Genomic DNA, 19,194 nt, shown 5'->3' on the forward strand with positions numbered 1-19,194 from the left:
GAGCAGACCTGATAATCTTGTGTGTGACTTATTCTGAATATTTGACATTCTTATGGTCATTTGTGTCCCCCACCCCTTGTCTTGCCAAATGCTTGGCATAATTTGATCAAACATGGTCTTTCCCTTATGTAGGTTCCTGAATATGGAATTCTTTAATTCTGTCCATCGTGTATGCTCTATTTGTTTCTGTTAGAATGCTATGCAGTATTATTTCATTTTTTAATTTTTAAAGAACTTGCCACTATTTCTTTCACTTTTCATATTCTGAAAACATGAAAAAAATATTCTGGTGGATTGTGATTGTGAACCAAAACACCAAAGAATTATATTCTAACATTTCATTTATTTTTTAAAATACATAAATCATCTACAAAAATAATAGAATAAAAATCTCACTGGGATTTCTTTTTCCTGTTTTAATAAAGTTGAGTTGGAAACAAGAAATAATAACCATCTATAATTTGACAAAACTAGCAACAATAATTTAGTTTTGTCCTTGAACTTTGATTATTTATCATGTTAATTTTGATGAGTAAGCAGTTTTTTTCTGGGCCTTACTTTTATTCGAATCGGCAATGACGACCTAAGAATTAGTTCAGGAGCTGGAGGAAGCTTGTCTCTTTGGTCAAGGGATTGAAGAGTGTAACTTCGCAAAATAGTAGACACAATGATCTTTTCTTCCATTTGAGCAAATCTTTGACCTAAAGAGAAAGTTGTCTTTTAGTACACTTGTAAGATTTTTATTACAAATTCCATTTTTAAATCCGACATTTTATTAATTTGAGATAGCATTAGGACTACTGTAGTTGATAATAAAGACTAAATAACCTCTGCCCATTTTTGTTATGAATGGTGATCAGAATGACTATTATAACAATTGCATAAGGCAAAATTGAAGTAGGAGTCCGAAGTTTTGCTCACCAGCCAATGCCCAACCTCTCCCATTTAAAGTGTATAATCATTGAAATGAAAGTCACTCCATCCCACAATATTGCTATATAATTAGTTATAAATTGGACTTATTAAGAAAATTGCATGTCATTATTATCCAATTAAAAAGTCCTTAATAAGATTAAAAATATACTTCAACAAAATTTTATTTTGAGATGTTATTTTCTTGAATAAAATGTTATATTTCAGAGAAGTAATATTTTATTTCATGAATTCTTTCCCAAGACATGTTGATATCATTCAGTTATATTTGTGAGTCCATATGTATTGTTTAATTCTCATCATGAAGTCTCGAAGAATAGTAGAAAATTCTTATTTCAACTTCCATTTTATAGAATCCATTAGCACCGACCTTATTAATGCTTCCTTTAACTTATTTTACCATAAAAAATTTGTTAAAATTTCATAAGGATTCTGATTATTTACAATGGCTTGTCTTTATTTTTTCTTTGAAAGTTTATTTTGATGCTATAGTTTCTTTGTAAGCAACTTATTCATATTAATCCTAGATATATAAATTTTGATTTTTTAAAAAAAGATATTTAAAGGCATTAATGTATACAGTTGCATTTAAGGTTTGAATGTCTTATAAAACAGCATATTAAAATGATAGTTTAATAATTCTTTTCCAAATGCAAAAATTGAAAGAGGTGAAGTAATTCTAAAATGTCTTTCACAATTGATATTCAATTTTTATCTTATCGGTTACTTTTATTTACACTATAGACATTTTTTTAAAAAAAATTAAGATCAACGACATAGTGCTAAAATGACAGGATCTGCAAGAATAATGTTTTTAAAAATATAATATAATTTGCTATTTTTTGAAAGTGAATAATGTTTTTAAATATTTCATCTTGTGAATTGAAAATGATTTTATAAAAGAATTCACTTATTTTTCCCTGTTACTGTCATTTAAGCCTAGTTTGCATTGAAAAACTTTATTTGTGGTGAGAATGCTGAGTGACATTTAATTCCTTTGGTTTGGTAGTGAAATCGTTGGTAACATCACAACTGCACATTTATAATATCACTATTTAACTTCAATTTAAATATTAATAACATCAAGCACTTACTCTGCACTCATTAATTTCCATACAAAAATTGATTTTTTTTAAAGATGTGTGAACTTTCAGATCTTTGTCTATTTAATCTGTTTTTTTTTTTTTATCATTGCTATTATTATTTTTTTTTTGTATTAAAAATATAAAAATGTTCATTTTTTTTTTTCATTTTATTCAATTTCTGTGCACTTGCATGAATCTCTTTTATCTATGTAACTCTACCAATCAATATCATACCACATTTGATCAGATACTTGAACTATATTACTCATTTTCATTCCATTAACTTACCAATACAGTTTCTAGGACCAGCTGAAAAAGGAATATAAGCGAATGGGTGTCGATTTGCACTATTTTCTGGCAGAAATCGGTCAGGATCAAATTTTTCTGGATCTGGAAACCATCTCTCATCTCTGTGTAAATTGTAGATATAAACAAGACATGAAGTTCCTTTTGGTATTGGATAACCGCCTAAAACAATAAGATATCAATCTTAAAAGATGCTTTATATTTTTTTCGTTTATGAAGTATACAAAAATAAATTAGTCATCAACAAAAATTTTTTTGGAATTTTGAAAGGTTCACATGTTAGACCTTCCTAAGTCTGAATAACCCCTTTTTATAATTATGTCTGGCTGTGAACATGTTAAATAACACTTTAAACTAGACTTGTGGAACTTTTAACCAGACTCATGGTAGGTACTTTTTACACCAATTTTGCAGAGCAGTATTTATAGTAAACAAGTGTATCTGTTCTAGTATAAGTAAATATCATAATGCAAAGAGCAACATAGATGAAATTTAGAATTAAGATTTATTATCGAAATTATAAATATAAATCAAATTTAGAACCAAATTGTCATCGTGTTGACTGTCTGTCAGGCTAGGAATAAACATAAGCAAAAAATGCAATTTCCTAAGTAAATAAAAATTGGTATGTGATCTTGCTATTAAAAACATAATTCTGCACCAAATTTTGATTTCAATCTTGGAAAGAAAGTTTTCCAAAATGTATACTTGGTTTTATCAGTATACGACAAATCTTGTATGTGCCTTTGTTTAAGGTCTACTATATTTATGCCGGTGGAACACCACTTCCAATATTAGAGTAATTTTTAATCATTGTACATCCAAGAAAGTTTGTAATCCAAATAAGGAAAAATTCACCTATTTCTGAATTCATTTTTTTTTTTTCTGAACTTCCATGCCATTAAATAAAAAGGTAGTAAGTTTTATATTATATCCACCACTATAATTGACATTGGGAAAGAAACATGGAATCATAGACTGTTCCAGCACTTCATCTGCCTAACAAATTCTAAAAGCTACATTTTCACTCTCTCTAAAGGATGTATATTTAATTTTGGTATTATTGAAAATTCGAACACTAACTTATTGTATTCCTGTTGCGTTCCTTCCAAATAATTTGTTTCTTATTTATAATAATGGAACTTTGTAATAGATTTTTCTTTTACTCCTGAAGTATTAAGAAATTTAAATTTTCTACTCATGTGTATATGAAACTCATGTGTAATATTTAATTCCTATTTTCACTTTGTTCTTTTAATTTTGCATCTCCTTGCTGCTTTTAGTGAATAATTTTTTGTACTTAAAGCTTACATGAGTTTGACACAGCTTGGCCAGTATTGACCCTTGCACTAGAAAAATCAATCAAGAGGGTAGTTCATTTCTTGTTGGGACAAACTGCTTGAATTCTGATCTCTACCATTCTGCTTATAACATGCAAGTTGTTATTTTCTTATGATTCGGTGATATTTAAAATGATGTACACCCTAAATGTAAATATTGAATGAGATTTTAGTTACAATTACCTACTCTTTTTAAGAATTGAATAAATAAGGAAAGAATAAAATGTCATGGCTGAAGACTTACATATATTTGTATCTTCGTTTATTTGTCTTGCAATGATGGGAACAGAGGGATATATTCTTTGAGATTCCTGTTAAAGAAGAAGAAAAAATGAATCGATTCACAATAGAATTCTAAAATACAATAACTTTATGAAGTATAATGATATTAAATATGTTTCAATTATATTAAAAGGAATAATGTTCAGATTTATTATAACAAATGACAATTGAAGCTAACTGTATGTTGGAAGCTACAAACAGCATTATCATTAAATAAAATAATTTATTGAAGCTGACTGTATGTTGGAAGCTACAAACAGCATTATCATTAAATAAAATAATTTATGTTTCTATGCATCTCAAAACCAATAAATTTAATTAATGATTAAATATAGTTCTTTATGTCATTTAAAATTTTCTCTAACTGGAAGCATATGATTATTTCTCATGATATAGAAATTAGTAACTGGGCCATAATTAGAGTGGGAACTCTTTACATACAAGTGTCATGTTAAGAATTGATTAATGTATATGATTTTTAAAGAATGATAACTTAACCTACATTACCTTGAGAACGCAATCCAAATACTTCATATCTTTGATATCCTCAGTAGTTGCATGTCTTTCGGTGTCATCTCCAAAAATGCTGTCCAATTCTTCATGAACTTTCTCTTGCACATCTTTGTGCAGTCCGATTAGGTATAGAGCCCAGCTTATGCCCATCGAAGTCGTATCGTGACCCTAAACAGAAAAAATCAGTGTGAATATTCAACAAACAAAGAATAGCAAATGAATATTCAGTAATTACTTTTAGTTCAGTGCCTCTAATCATTTGAAAACAAAGCAAATCTCAATGGAGAATGTTTCAGTAAAATAATCAGTTTGAATCTGACTGATTTTACCTTAAACTACTATATTTTGGGTCTCTTAGTGTTTAGAATCGTCATTCAGAAAGGGAAAAAAAAATGATTATTTCTTATATTGTTAGTAATAAAAATATTATTATGATTTCAGAAAACAAAATATTGATTATCCTTCTGTTGACCGATTAAGTTGAAAATTTTATATTAATTTAGAATTGTTGTCATAAACATCATATCATTTCAAAAAAATATTTTCTTTAAACTCGTGGGGATCCAAAACATGGAAAATTGTTAAAACCTTGAGTCATTTTTTTTAACGATTATAATACTTTGTTTTTTATACTACATGTTACTAGAAAATAAAAAAAATTGGGGAGGTGGTCTCCCTAAAACTTTCTCTCGTACTCTAATAAACTTGTCATGCCAGAGAACACCTTACATTTCACTGATGTACAATAATTATAGAATATTAATGTTTGTAGTGAATTAGCATTTTTACTGCATCTATTGCATTCTTGGCAAGTTATTTGGTGGTTAATTATATCCAAAAATCGAATTTGTGTTTTAGACACCTTTTTTTCAACCAATTGGAACAAAAATTTGACATAAAACCGCACTTGTAATCGCAGATTCTCATATCAAATTTGATATATTCACGTCATAGCATTTTTAAATTATGGCGTTCATTTATTTCTGAAAGTACAGACAGACAAACAGTCAACCTTTTGTTGTATTTGGCTCTAAATTTGACAGGTGACTCCGTTGTAGATGTTAAATCTGTGTACCGAATCTTATCTATTTAGCTCTTATCGTTCTGTAGTTATTGTTGTAACTTATATATGAACAGCCGGACTTTCTCTGAACAGATTTTACTCAATATTTGATAGAAATTTGCAAATTTGGTGTAAAAACTCCATGTCAAATTTCAACCGTCTTCTTAAAACTTTTTTGCAGTTATTTTTGTCATAGATGGACGGATATTTTCTAAAAATGTGTTTTTCGAACTCAAGATGGTTTAAAACGTGGAGATCCGTCAATATCTCGAGTTTACATTTTTTTATGATAACTATACTTTCTCTATAATGCGTATACGGCAAAGTAAAAAGGAGCAATAAATTTAGATGGTATACATGAAACTATAATATTAATGTTTAAACTTAGAGAAGTTTAAATATTATATTAGATCTTCATTATTCTTGGAACATTACTTCTATTTGACTCCTTGTCAAGTTTAAGACTGAAAAGGCATGTGACAAAGCCTGGCAAAAAAGGAAACTTTCCCCTCTTTTTCTACTGTTGATATGCAGGAAAATGTTTGAACTCGCAAAGAAAGCAATTTTAAAGGGAAGGAAAAATAAATTTTTTAAAATTCTATACGTTACTACCTTAAAATATGTGAAATGGATCAAGAAATCAGAAAGTCGGATGCGGGAATTTTAATTTAAATTCTCTTGAGAAATATTGACTATGATTTTAATAAAAAAATTGCAAAATTCAGCAAATTGCATTTGATGTTTCAAACGAAACTTAATTAGAACGACAATTGTTTGTTTTGTACAATATTATATGTATCTTTTTCCTACGAATTTTAGAAACGATATTACTGCCAAATAAGACAAAAATCACCCAAAATATCATAGTTTTTTTTTTTTTTCATTAAATCTTAAAATGTAAGCTTTGAGCTACATTTGTGCCAAATTTCATTGGATGGTTCCATCTGGATATCACGATCACACATACAAACATTTTGTTTTATATGTATAGATATGATTATTTTGTAATTTTACATGGTAACTGTTAAACAAAGTCATCGGATTAAACAGTCTTGGAAATGGTTTTCTAATGTTAATCTGTATTTTACATATTGATGAGTAAGAAAAACGCACTCTGTATAAGAAAAGAAAAAATCAACGCTACCTCAAATGCAAACGTATCGACCTCTTCTCTAATGTCTTCTTCGGTGAGAGATTTCGTCTTAATGTGATGCTCTAAAAGTAAATCCATTAAAGCCATTCTTTTTTTCTTGGTTCCAATGTCCGGATCGCCACTAAGAAGTTTCCTTTTCTTTTCCTGTATTACCTGAAAAGAAGAAAACTTGCAATGATGAAAGTACAAGAAGAGACTCCTTTACATTTTTCATTCATTGGATACTAGCTGCCTTTGATGACCTGCTGAGTTGCCGAGATTATTGAACAAAACGTCAATTGAATCTTTTGTGCATAATAATGGCTGAATGGCTTTCTTAGCAAAGTATTTTTGAACTAAAAAATTTTAATAGTCATGTAACTCTTATTGTTTTAGAAACTTTGTGTGTTTTACCGCCTTTAATTTTCTGTCATTTCACTTAGAATTTGTAGTTTAATTTTAAACGGGAAGTGATTAAACTTTAATAAATCCAGTAGTAAACTTGCTGATTCAAAACACGTTTGTAAAAAAGTGTAAGGATCGAAAATAGAATAATTCAACTTGGAAATTTTGCATGTCTAATCAAATATATTTCATGATTTACATAATATATCCGAGGATTATTCAAAATTTTTTCTTTAATTCAATAAAAAAATTGCGTACCACCAAAAGAAAGCAAACGTTAAGTTTTAAAGAGCGATCATATAAAAATGTTTAAAAATAATCGAACTTAATTTTTTTTTTTTTTTTTTTTGTTATAGTCCATTTCTTCAATGAAAGTTAAATTTTAGCTGAAATTGTTACAGCAATAACAAAAATTATTAAAATCATGCAATAAGAAAACTTTTCTAAATGGAAAAATACGCCGAATCGTCATATTGTGATCTTCAATATTAAACGGAAATCAGGATGAAATATTAACAGCAACAATGAAAGGATTTAAGATTCGCTTACAACAATGAAATATTGTTGCAAAATGCATTTAAAACACCTTAAAAAGTTAACTAAATCTAGATAGAAAAAATCTATGCCAGCTAAATTGATATCATTTAAAATATTGGTTTTTTAAGAAGATGTAAAATTTATTTTTCTGATATAATATTTACAGATGTTACTGCGGAAAATCTCCAGAATCTCACTCAATTTTTAGTTAATTAATATTTAAAAAGAATTACTCATTGGGGCACATTCACACCTTCCAGAATATATTTGTGCGAAGTTTGGTAGCAGTAAGTCATATGATCTTATCTAAGGAGCGCCAAAACCCTCAGATAGTAATAGGACACAGGATCAAATAATTTTGAATTGACTTCATAGCGCTAATTAGCACTGCTATGTTCTTTCTGCATACTTTTAGTAGATTCATTGAAAGGTTGACTTTCATTAGCTGGAAGTTTTGCTTATTAATATTTCTTTCTTACCTATTAGTAGAAAAGATTAAAATTATCTGATGAAAACACGTATTGCAAATGAGTGCAAAATTGTCACCCTTTTTTTTTAAACTTCATACCTATATAATACTTTACAAAATGAAAAAAAAAAGCATTGTAAAAAAATAAAGAAGAATTAATAACTATCTGTAATCAATTACAAAAAAAAAAGTTCAAATGTTACAATATAGTAGAATTCAATGTTCCACTGTTACATTTTCTGGTTAAATTCTTTAATGTACCGAGTTTGTCGCCAAAATGGCAATCCACATAATCCAAGTGCAATATTCCTCTGGCAACCTTTCAGAGATACCTCATTGTATTACTTGTCTTATCAACCACTTAGAAATCGCATTGTCAGCGATATGAAAGGACACACAAAAGTATATTTCAAACAAAACTTTTTTTTTAACTTGTAGGAAATATCCGCAAGTTAACTTACCGTCATTGTGAAGTTGTGAAGGATTTTTAAGTGCTGGTTTAGCTCTTTGCCAGCCTCCGTGAAGTTGAAAAAAAAGTCTATCCAATAGTAACTGTTCACCATTCTTTCCATTATTATTTCACCAGCCCTAAAAATGGTTTAAAAATCAATTATTATATATTTTATCCACTGAAGAAATAGAATAAAAAACTAGCAATAAGATGCATGTTTTGTTTTAATATCTCATATAAGATGTAATGGAAAAAGTATTGCAACTGTCTGTTTATTTTTTTAATTTACTATGTATCAGAAAGAAAAAAAAAAGCCGCTTTTGGTATTAAATTTCTTTGCCCATATGTACGAAAACGTAATCATTCAAAAATACTTGATCATCAAAATATGCTTGATGAATGAAATTTGGTATGTTGTCCTTGTCCTCGGCTATAAGCTGGTTCATCTAACTAATTAATTATAATGATAACAATAAGATTTAAAATTTGCAAGTGTTTTAATTAGTCAATTTTTTTTTATTTCACTCTTTAATAAAATGGAATTATAGCTATCCGATAAATTAATTTCCAGTTGAAATTTATGAACGTAATAAAGTATAAGCTTCAAAACATAATTGAAAAAATTGAAGATTCCAAAAAATGACTATTATAAAGCAAATAAAATGTATAAAATTGCCAAATTTTTCGAGCTTTTTAAATTAAACTGTTCCTAAATAATAATAAAATTAAATTAAAATGCACCCAAAATCAAATAGTAAAGAAAGGTTACGTAAATTAAAAAAAAAAAATGTAAAAATTGTCTGTAGATAAATTAAATGAACAGAATTGTAAATAAATGCAACAATTCGCAGGCAGTTTGAAATGTTGATTTGAATTTTTTGTCACATTATTGAAACAATTTGAGATGCATTTTAATTTTTAGTAAAAAGACATAAAAATAGAAAAGGTACTATTGGAAATTTAAAAAAGAATGCAACTTGAACTAATAGCTCGGACCAATATTATAAAGATATTATTAAAAAAAAATGTTATCATTTAACAAGCAGAAAATATTTACTCGAATAAAGAATTATTTAAATGCTTTTGGATAGTTTTTCTATTCAGTCATTTTATCCCTTTTTTTTTTGTATGATATTCCAACTGAATTTGATGAAATTGGTTTGATATATTACTAAATCAAAATTATCTCCCACTCACCCACAAAAAAGAACTGTATGACATTACCCTTGAGTATATTTGATGGCTAAGAACTCGTCATATAATCGGCCCTAAGTTACGGATGACACATTTAATTCGTCAATGACATTTTATTTAACTTTTTTCGTCTTTATAATAATAAATTTAATAAAATTTTATTCGTCAATATTGTTTCGTCCATCACCAAATTAAATCTACTAAAAAAGGAAAAACCCTTAAAAAAAATTTCGCACTTTTTATTAGTATAAAAATTATTTATTCCATTATTAAATGCTTCTAGAATGTTCTATGAACAAATTGGAGTTAAAACACGTGATAAAATTTAATCAATATTACTTTTTTTAATATTCAGGGGGAAAACAAACTTTCCAGAAGTGAATTAAGAAATTTTTCCTCCTCCACTATTTCCCCGCCAACACTCGATTCTTTCTTTCTTTCCTCTACATAAGAAATATACAACATAATCTTTTTGATCACAGCTCACGCACTCTTTTGACCACACTCAAATTATAATATTTAAACCTATATTATTAAAAAAATAAACTGTTAAACTATAAAGTAATGTAAAAATTACTTTTATACGATGATCTTTTGGAAATTAAGCGAAAAATTAGACAGAAACTCTGAAATTCCATTTAATTTTTTAATAATTATGAACAAAATTTTGAAAAAGGAGCTCCGAAGTACACATTCTCATTTTCTCAAGGCATATTTCTGCCAAATTGAGTAATTTTAGGTTCAGCGGTTTGTTCAGTAGATCGCCAACAGACGGACTTTCATCTTTATTGGTGTTACAGATATTTGTAACTAGTCAAGTGTGGTCAAATTGTCAGATATTAAAGCTGTGTTATTTTAATTGTCTTTCATATGTTTTGTTCATTGTGCATGAATGAACTTTCTTAATGGGGAACAATCCCATGACATCACAACGCTATTAAAAACTTAATTATCTTGCCGGTCTAACTTTCGCAGTGCTGTAATATTAAATTTTATTCGTTTTGTAAGCTACTCAAATATCAAGCAGAATCTTTCTTCTTTAACTTTCAACAATGGAAGAAAATACTGCGACTATATATTTGACAGAACAATGGAAATGGTTTGATTTTGAGTTCCAACAACAAATTCTTTTGTTAAAAATTATTTCTAAATTAAAAAAAATTATCAAAATTCAGGAAAATTTTTCAGGCCAACTAAATTGGCATCGTTAAAAAGACATTTTTTTTTAAATTAAAAAGTTGTAAAAATGAATATTGTTGAATAATATTTTTCAGACCATTGGGGAAGAAAATGGCTCCCAAAATCTTTCTAGTTTTAATCAATTAAATAAAATGTCAAAATCTTGTTCAATTTTTAACTAATTAAAATTCAAACTAAATTTTTTTAAAAATCTCTCCAATCTGCACATTTCCCCAATCCAAAATATATGTTAAATTTGGTAGTTCTAAATCTAACGTTCTGTTTTGTATAGCGCCACGCGCATATACACATCCTCTTTCATTTTTTAATAGAGGTAATTGAATTTATTAAACATGTATTACCATTCAGTTTAATAAAAATGTTAAATATATTTTTCCGCATTTTAATCATGGATATAATCAAAAATAAATTTTAAAAAATCGTAAAAAACAAGGGACCAAAAAATTCCCATAGTAATTAAATAGGCATCAATGTGTAGATAATTTTAGTATAATAATATTTATAAGCTGCTCTACTATTTAAAAATTGCGATATATAAGGCGTTTTATTCTGCTGATCGTTGGACCTAGAATTAATTTGACATTTACTATTTTTTGGGGTAATAGATTTTAGACAAAAGATTTTTTCCCAAATTTTAATTAGATATATATTTGTACACTACTTTAAAACGCGAAAAAAATAGCATTTTAGTGATATCAATTTTGTTTCTGTACGATTTATTTTAATATTAATAAATTTTTCAAAATGTTTTAAATATATTTTATAACACTATTTTTTGTTGTTTTGATACTGTTTTTATTCACATTTGTGTTGCAACGGCATTAAATAATTTTTCTTTGTTCGTTTTTTTGTTCGTTCCACGCATTTTCGTTCCAAAGATTAATCCACTTGGATAAGATTAACTCTTATCCGAGATTGGAAGTCAAGTTGTTTTCTGTTTCGTCTAACGATTTTTGACAGCTATTGTGTTTATATTTTATTATGATAGTGCTGAATTACAGTATTCTTGTTGGGAACATTGGTGACGTGATATAATTTTTCTGCGCATGTCCGCAGCCGTGACGTCAAGTGATTTTTCGTTCTGCCTTGATTCATATGTTATAGATCAAAAATACTTAATGTAAATTAACGTCAACTTGAACAACCTGTACTAATTACAGATTGTGTAGTTGTAGGTAAGTGCAGAATCACTTTTGCTTGGGCTTGAAGTGTTCATCAACTGTTATAACTCTCCTGCAGACTCCATGTTGACGATTTTGAAAATCGCGCCAAGAAGTGAATGATTTTGCAATTTCATCAAAATAAGAATAACACTACCGGACTCTTTTCTTGTTGAAATTAACTCTTGCATTTTCAGTCACTGTAAGCGGCATGGGAAAAAGAAAGGTAAGTAGTTTAGCTATTATCTTTAAAATTATATATGTGGATTTTACACTTTTGTTATAGATTCCATATAAATGACCATAAATATTTCATAAAAATATTTCATTTGAAAATATTTGATTGCAAATGTTGTATTTAAATAAAGATTTTAAGAAATCACACATAGAGGATAAATCTTAAAAATATAAAACCTGATGAATCAGTTCTAAAACATTATTTATATTTAATCATTTCGGCCAAGAAGTTCGAATCTGTTTTATTTATTTAATGAATAGCAACTGTACTTAACGAACTGGAAATAGGATATATTTCTTAGTCTGTGAATAAGTTCTCGTGCACGAATTAAAATTTGCTATATTTGAAATGAATGCATAGGAAAACGATGCAAAAATATGATGGTGTAAAAGATGCAAAGATAAAACTGATGTACAAAATGATATAATATAAATATATATATATATATATATATATATATATATATATTATTCTTTTATAAATGATTTTAATATTTACATTTTGCCATTTTATAAGTTGTCGACGTACCTGTTATATATTCCATTATATTTTTACAAAAGTTGCCACAGCAGTGCTTTTTAAATGTAATAATAAAACAAAATTGTAGCTAGTGTACGAGAGTTTATTGGTACCAGATTCGAAAACAAATCTGATTTCCGGTTAGTTGGTTGCAAGGTATAAAAATCATTTTCATCGGATAACAGTTTTCTAAAAAACTCCAAAAAATGAAAAACTGTTAAATAAAAAAAATTACAAACGACCGACGGAAAAGATTTTTCACATACTTTTAAAGGATTTTGATGAGAATGTTAGATTGCATAATGGTACGATCATTTTTGTTATCGTATGGTTAAGACTTAAGCGTAATATTCGGTTTCTCGCCAAGCAATGACAAAATAATTCTTAAAATTCCGCCATTTTGGATGGTTATTAAGTATGGCAACAAATAGCTTTTAGAGTTGGAATAAAAATTGACAGGATTAAATGTGGCGAGAAATCATCGCAAAAATAAATAAATAAATAAAATGAAATCTACGATCGCAAATTTCAAGTTTTCATGTGAGAACACTATTATTTTTAAGTCATTATTTGCCTTAATTAATTTAAGTCATTAACCAGTTTAAGCCAGTTAGAAACAATCACGGGACTTCTTTATCGGACTCTCTCTCTATATATATATATTTAAAATTTAATTTTTCTCACTGGCAAACAAAGTTTTGGAGTTCGACCGATTTTGAGATGAAATAATAGCTATGATGTCATAGTTCTTTGTCAACCTTTTAAAAACGCATCTGCTGTCAAAGAAGCATACGTAATAATAAAGCAATACTGGTAAAAGCAGGTCAACCTTTTAAAAACGAATCTGCTTTCAAAGATAATAATAGTGCAATACTGGTAAAAGCAGGTAAAAAAATATATGCGATTAAAAGATGACGATGAAAATTGCTACTTATGCTTTATTCAATGCCTACGCGATTTTGAGCTTCAAAATCCCCTAACCAAAAAAAAAAAAAAAAAAAAAAAAAATCATGTTCTCACATGATAAAAAAAATCAACTTTGACAAACGAACATTAATTATAAGTCGAGTCCTCTCTAGCTATAAGTGATATATGTATATATTTTTAATACATAAGAAAGTCTACTAGAGAACAATTTTTATTTTCCTTTTTACTATTTAAGAAACTCAAAACAATAAAAATATGAATACTAAAATGAACAAGGGCAGAAACTAAGATAAATTTATCATAGTGCTGGTATTTAATGAAGAACGTTGAAGGCACTATAAATAACTAATTCAGTCATAAGTTTTTGCATTTAAATAATATTATATTGTTATTAGAGATTGCAATATCGGTATACCGGGATACCGAATACCGGTATTTTGAGCCATTTGTACAATTTTGTAATATCGGTATTCACAAGTTTAAATACCGGTTTTTCGGTATTTACTAGAAATTTTTAAAATTGTCTCCACTATATGTTCAGGGATCGCCAACATAGCAAAATAGTATACTAATTAATGGTTAATTAATGGTATTAACTAATTAATGGTTTAATTAATTGCTTAAATCTAAATTAGCGAAACATGGATTATCCCTGAAAGAAAATATTGTATCCATAACGACTGATGGAGCAACAGTTATGAAAAAAGTTGGAAAGTTGATTGGTGAAAATCAGCAATTGTGCAATGCTCATGGAATTCAGTTAGGAGTAATAGATGTATTATACCCCAAAAAACAAACAAAAAAACAGCAGAATCCAAATACTGTGGATATAGAAACTTCGGATTCCAACTTTGATGAGAGTAAGAGTGAGACTGATACTGAAATGAAGATAATGACAATGTAATTGTTAAAGAAAATATTGCTAATGAGGATGAAATATTAACCCATTAAAATTGCTTCCCATAATTTATAAAGTTCGAAAAATTTTTAAGATATTTAAACGTTCCCCTATAAAAATGACATATTACTAAAATATATACTAACTGAAAATAAAACAGAATATATATTAATGTTAGGTTTTAAAACACGTTGGAACCGTTTACTCCTTATGATGGAACGATTTTTGAAACTGAGAAATCCAATCCAAAAAGCAATAATCGACTTAAACCTATAAATTAATTTTTCAAATAGTGAATTCGACTTAATATCCAGAACTGTATCAGCTCTACTTCCAATAAAACTGACTATTGAGGCATTATGTCTTAGAGATTCTAATTTATTAACAACTAATGCAACAATAAATTTCATGTTGCAGTCACTGACAGAACAGCATACATCACTATCTGCTGAAGAATTATACATTACATTGAAAAATCGTGCAGAAGAAAAGCATACCGAAATAGAAAATGTCTTATGGTATTTATATAATTATAATGATTTTAAAAATGAAAATGAAAAAGAAGAAAAGAAAATAACCAATTCAAATCTGACCAAGTTTAGAGTAAATTTTCTTAAAATTTTTTACCCACAAGCCTACCACATTCAGAAGAATTCGGTTCAGTTGTCAAAGATTATGATGACACTAATGTCGATAGTGAAAAGGAATTGTCTTTTCAACAAAAATTAGAATTAGCGATAAATAACAAAATTTCATTGAACCAAAATACAATACAGAAATCAGCTATATCCCAAACCATCCGATGAGAAATCGATTTATTTGAAGAGGTAAATACTTGGAAAAAGTATATCACTCATTGCTAACAGTACCACCAACTAGCATAGATGCCGAAAGAGCGTTTTTGACAGCTGGCAGTTTTTGCACAAAATTACTTTTCAGGCTTAATACATTATGTACAATGGATGCATTATGTTTTTTAAGATCACATTTCAAAAATTTGTAATAGTACCACAGACTGATTAGTGATATTTACACTTTTTTGTGACTTAAATAAATAAGATGTTCCTTTACTTTTTGTGATTCTTTATATACTGTTATAATTTATAAGTTACAAATTATTTTTTCTGATATTTACACTCTAACAAAACTGGCAAATAAAACAAAGAAACACCTGTGTTTTCTTTCTTTTTCTAAAATTTCTAATACCGGTATTAAGATAAAAAAAAATACCGAATACTGGTATTGAAACTTTGGCCCGACATTGCAATCCCTAATTGTTATTCAACAGATATTTCGAGATACAAGGAAAAAATTTATATCACGATCTCAAAATTCAACATTGCATGATGAAAATTATTACTATTTGCAAATAAGTTACCTTGTTACAGACTTTACGTATTGAGAGTCACTGTTTCCTTGCGCATCAATGGTGACTCCCAACGTAGTTTCTGTAAATGAAAGAATGGCAGTATTTTAATAAATCTTACATTACTGAATTATAAATATCAGCCAGAATATGTTTTAACTGCATCTTTCAAGAAACGCTTCCATTTAATTCAATGTAGAATTTTGTATCTTTATTAGTTAATAAAATGAAATAAAATATTTGTAGAATTTGTTCTATGAGAGATTACCAAATGACTGAGGTTCGACTTGAAAATAATGTCCAAGTCGCGGTGGCCTAGTGGTGAGATCTTGATTTCGAAATCGGAGGGTTTTAGGTTCGAGATCCAATTCTACCGAAGAATCGTCATGTAAACGGGGCTGGTGCACGCTAAATCCGTCGGGGCCAAACGTCCTCCTGCTTGTGTGATGTGGAAGTTTGGAGAAGGGGTGCCAGCTTAGGTGTCGTCCTCGTTATCCGACCGTGGTTCGAAATTACTAGGACCGTCCCAAAATAGCCCTAGTGTTGATTTAAATCGGGACGTTAAAGTAACAAAACTAAAAATAATGTCTGGTTGCAATGAATTTTCTTAGCGATTTCTTGCAAAATGGGGTGCAATTTTTTTGTAAACATAAGAAAAATCATTTCTTGTAGAGATCCAAGATTGAGGGGGAGATTTTTTTTATGGTTAGTAAGATTTTATCGAATTTGGCGCGAAACCAGACATTAATCTTAAATCTTACCGATTGCTACATTCATATTAAAGAGGTATCGAGCTTCTTATATGTTTTTAATACATAGCTTCACGATTTATTGATCTCAAAAGAGTTAAATCTGCATGTTTTGTATTAAATGAAAAAATAAAAAGTAATTATTTGCCAAGATTCTATTGGATATTTTTTTTTTTTTTTTTTTTTTTTTGTGGAATTTAGTTATAAATTGCATTATGCAATTACTTTTCAATATTAATTCTTGGCAGAGGATTTATCATTTTTATTTTAAAAAAGAAAGTAAAATGAGAGTTGAATTTGATGCAGTTTCTTCGAATGCACTTTCTAAGTTCATTTCATGAGCCTAATCGACTATTTCTGAAATAATAAACTATATATATCTCATAGTCAGCAGACTTAATAGTTTTTAAATGCATTCAAAATTACTTAAACGATTTCATGCCTTAAAATAATTTGGTTGATATCAAGAATAGGTGTCTTTAGTGACCAGCTTGTTCAAGCAGAATATTGGTTTTCCAGGCTATTAAACTATTAATATGGATCCCATTGATTTAAAGTTTAACCTTTGTTGCTTCATAAGATTGAAAAATATTAACTGAACAGGAATTTAGTTTTCTGCGAATACGCGTTGCCTTTTTCTAAACCTGCTTCCAAAATAAAATATTTTAATTAATCAAATGTCTGCCCAAGATAAAATTTTTAGTTGAAAAGTTAACAGGAAAAAAAGGTTGTATACCCCTTCCCCTAAAAAAAAAAAAAAAAAAAAAAAGGATATTTTAGACATAATTATCGACTTATTGCGAGTTCCTAAGCCTCATGATTGCGAGATTTCCCAAGTTAATATTTTCGAATGATACTACGAAAAAGACAAAAACTTAATTAAAATTTTATTTAAATAAAAACAAAACAACTTTTAAACTGTGGAAAGTTGACAAAGATCTTTCTCGCGTATTGAAGAGTACATATGTCAAATGTTATCCATAAAAACTGTGTATTTATATGATAAAAATATAAATACATGTACTTTGCCTTTACATGTATACATTATGTTCTGCTGAGGAAATTAATAAATATAAATTTTTATGCTTTCATCCTGTCCTATCGTCATTTTTAATAAAATATTCTTGACTTTGTAAAACAACAACAAAAAAAAAATCTATCTTTTGCCATTAAAATGGATCGGTTTCTAATATTTCTTTATTTTGAGACAGTCAACGATCGCTTTGAGCAAATAACGCTTACTGATTGGCGGATCTTTCTCAAGGTCGTAACTCAAACGGTTAAATTTCAAATTCATCTAAAATAATGACATTCAAAGCTTCTAATTCGATGTATACCGAAGAATGGAAATTCTTCATTCAATATTAGTTTAAAGAATATTTTACTAAATGTCAATTGAAGACTGCACTTTCTAATTTTTTAAGGCTTTAAGACTTTCTAATTTTTTGAGCAGTACGTTTATTGGTTCAAACAAAGGGAAATATAATTCTTCCTGCCATATTTCAATGGAATGTTATATTCATCTTCATTGACCACGATGGGAGTGGACACTATGTATATAAACTTTGTTGAATTGTAATCACCTTCACTATTTAGCTACAAAAACTTTAGACAGAATATTTAGAAATGGATAATCTCAAGTAAATTTAAAATAACCTTATGGAAAAAGGAATTTCACAGTTCATCCATGTGAATTACCAGGGAATTAATTTTCATTCAATGAAAGGAAACATTCTATGCTTTCTATTAATTACTATACCTTAGTATGCGGATTTAAGAGTATTTTTTTTTTATAATAATCGAGATCTTTTCTTTCCACAGAGACAATCTTTTTTTCCTACGCGTTATAGGAGGTATTTATGAAGTAAAATAATTATGCATATTTAAAAAAAATTATATTCAAAAATTCCATTATTCTAAGGAAATCAGTAAGATTGATCACTCCGAATTTTTGTTCTACTCTTTAATAAAGTTGTTCTTCCCCCTCCTCCGTACGAAACTGTGAACCTCCGTCAACATCGTGAACGTTCATGACTGCTCAGATTTTATTCTGTCTCTTTTCAGAGTCTTTCAGATGAGAATTATATGCCTCAAAGTTTAATAAACCAGCGGGAATGGTCATGCCAGAGAATACCATGCGTGGCATTGGCGTACATTAGTTACAAAATATTAATTTCTGGCGAGAATTTAGAATTTTTGCTGAATTTATCGCGTCATCCTTGGCGAGTTATTTAACGGTTAATCTCTGGCATGATGTTGATAGTATCCAAAAATCGAATTTGTGTTTTTGAGACGTCTTCTAAACCAATTGAAATAGAAATTTGACACAAAGCTGCATTGGTTGTCACACATTTATAAACCAAATTTGATATATTTATGTCATTAAGATTTTGAATGATCACTTTTACATGTTTATAAAAGTACAGA

General features: G+C 28.4%; 1 protein-coding gene across 1 annotated transcript in view; it reads right to left on the minus strand.

The window, feature by feature from the left end:
• Window positions 1-323: 323 nt before the first annotated feature.
• Window positions 324-19,194, minus strand: part of LOC129964128 (cytochrome P450 4V2-like) — a 32,322-nt gene continuing 13,451 nt past the window's right edge. The window contains exons 5-11 of the mRNA XM_056078818.1: window positions 16,031-16,100; window positions 8,527-8,653; window positions 6,667-6,828; window positions 4,454-4,627; window positions 3,909-3,975; window positions 2,307-2,486; window positions 324-701 (exon numbers count right to left, since the gene is read on the minus strand). Of these exons, the coding sequence (XP_055934793.1) occupies window positions 520-701; window positions 2,307-2,486; window positions 3,909-3,975; window positions 4,454-4,627; window positions 6,667-6,828; window positions 8,527-8,653; window positions 16,031-16,100 (962 nt within the window). The 3' untranslated portion in view covers window positions 324-519. The remainder of the gene's footprint in view (window positions 702-2,306; window positions 2,487-3,908; window positions 3,976-4,453; window positions 4,628-6,666; window positions 6,829-8,526; window positions 8,654-16,030; window positions 16,101-19,194) is intronic.

Source organism: Argiope bruennichi, chromosome 3 (genome assembly GCF_947563725.1).
Source record: "Argiope bruennichi chromosome 3, qqArgBrue1.1, whole genome shotgun sequence".
Taxonomy (NCBI): domain Eukaryota; kingdom Metazoa; phylum Arthropoda; class Arachnida; order Araneae; family Araneidae; genus Argiope; species Argiope bruennichi.